Here is a 1,682-nt window from a genome sequence, read left to right on the forward strand (position 1 = left end):
TGTCAAACAAGATTTCTTTTGGTTTGTCTGAAATGACATTGATGGTTTTACGGGTGCAGGTGCAGAAAGTGCTATTGCACTCACAGTCTTGCCCGGTTTGGGAGCTATCAGACTCGTAAGCGGCGTTGATGTAGTCTTCGTCGCTGTATTCATCCTCGGAAGAAGAATAAGAGTCAGATGCTTCGGAGGGATCTTCCATTATAGAGAAGAGCTTTTCCTTGGTTTCATCAGTCAAATCGAGAAGATTTATTTTCTTCTTTTTGCCTGATGTGCAATCTTTGGCTCTATGGCCTGTTTTGCCGCAAGTCCAACAAGTATCCTTGGATTTTGAGGAAACCTTGCGTCTGGTTTTTCGACGCGGTTTATTTGATTCCTTATAGGGATCCTTATAGGAAGTCTTTCGTTTAGGATAAGATCTTTTATGATGCTTTGGAGGCTTTCTTTTATGCCTCCTGCTTTCATTGAGGTCTGTGAATCCGTAGTCGTGACAGAAAGTTGTCAGACCATATTTATGGTTTTGCTTAAGCTGTTGTTTAAGCTTAAGGTCCGTACAGAGTTCTATTCCTGTGGTGGTGATGAAACTTACTAGATCACCGTAGGTAAGAACGTTATAAGGAATTTGACCCTCGAATCTATCCTTTAGTTTTGTTCGAACTTTGTCGGCGAACAACGGAGGAAGACCGCTAATAAATCTTTCTTTCCAGAAATCATTATTACAGTCAGGTCTGATCATAACTTTGACCAGGAAGGTATCCTTATACCATCGAAAGTCTGCAAGGTTTTTGCAGCGAAGATTATTAAGGATTTCTAGACTCCTGTCTTGAAAGAGTTTTGGTTCTCCTACAAAATGTCTAGCTATGTGATAAAGAAGAGTTGCACAGGCGTCTTCTTGTGCCTCTTGAACTATAGTCTCTTGGCCATTAACGGTTCGGGCTACAGGCTCGAGAGTGGTAGCATTGTAAATGAGATTTTTCTCATCCTCAGAGACATAGTTATCCCACCAGTGTTTTATCATACCAGTAAAGCCTGAGACAACCATGGTGGCGGCTCCTTTGTCAGAGGAACCTTTAATTTTATAGGCCGTGATGGCCACAGCAATTTCATGGAGTTTATTGTAGATCTGATGTTCTGCCAGACCATCAATATTCCATTCTGTGATACCTCGTCCATCATGATTACATGTGGAAAGGTAAGGATTTTCTTCGAATTGGACGTCCGGGGGAGAAGGTTTTTAGGAAGCCTAAATTACGCCGGTGTCAAAAAGGGCTACTTTGTTTAAAACAAAGTCTTTGGCAATAACGATACTCAGCCACGGGTGAAAAAATGCGAATTGATTATCAACTTCGCCAAGCTCATATCTGTAATAACGGCGTATGCCTTATTAATGATTTTGTCATTACTGAAGATATCACTGAAGATATCATACTTGGCATCCCCTTTATCAACCAGATCAGACCTTACCAAAGTAATTACGATGGTATTCGGACCACCTTGATGGACACTGATCTTGTGGCCGCTTTCCCTTGGTCTGGAGTTTTAGGAGCGGTTGGCTTTGGAGTCCAACCCTTGATCTTGATTTCTTTGGATAAATATTTAATCCTGTGTTGTTCCTCTTTGGAGAAGGTCCAGGAAATAATATATGAGATTCTTTTCTTAATAAAAAATTTGCACATTTGAATGTG

General features: G+C 40.9%; 1 protein-coding gene across 1 annotated transcript; it reads right to left on the reverse strand.

The window, feature by feature from the left end:
* Positions 1–84: 84 nt before the first annotated feature.
* Positions 85–1,039, reverse strand: LOC124891746 (the record flags this gene model as incomplete). The annotated part of the gene is made up of 1 exon (XM_047403393.1): positions 85–1,039. A coding segment is annotated over exon 1 (955 nt), but the record flags the coding sequence as incomplete, so codon positions are not given.
* Positions 1,040–1,682: the final 643 nt, after the last annotated feature.

This window comes from Capsicum annuum, unplaced genomic scaffold (assembly GCF_002878395.1).
Source record: "Capsicum annuum cultivar UCD-10X-F1 unplaced genomic scaffold, UCD10Xv1.1 ctg40395, whole genome shotgun sequence".
Taxonomy (NCBI): domain Eukaryota; kingdom Viridiplantae; phylum Streptophyta; class Magnoliopsida; order Solanales; family Solanaceae; genus Capsicum; species Capsicum annuum.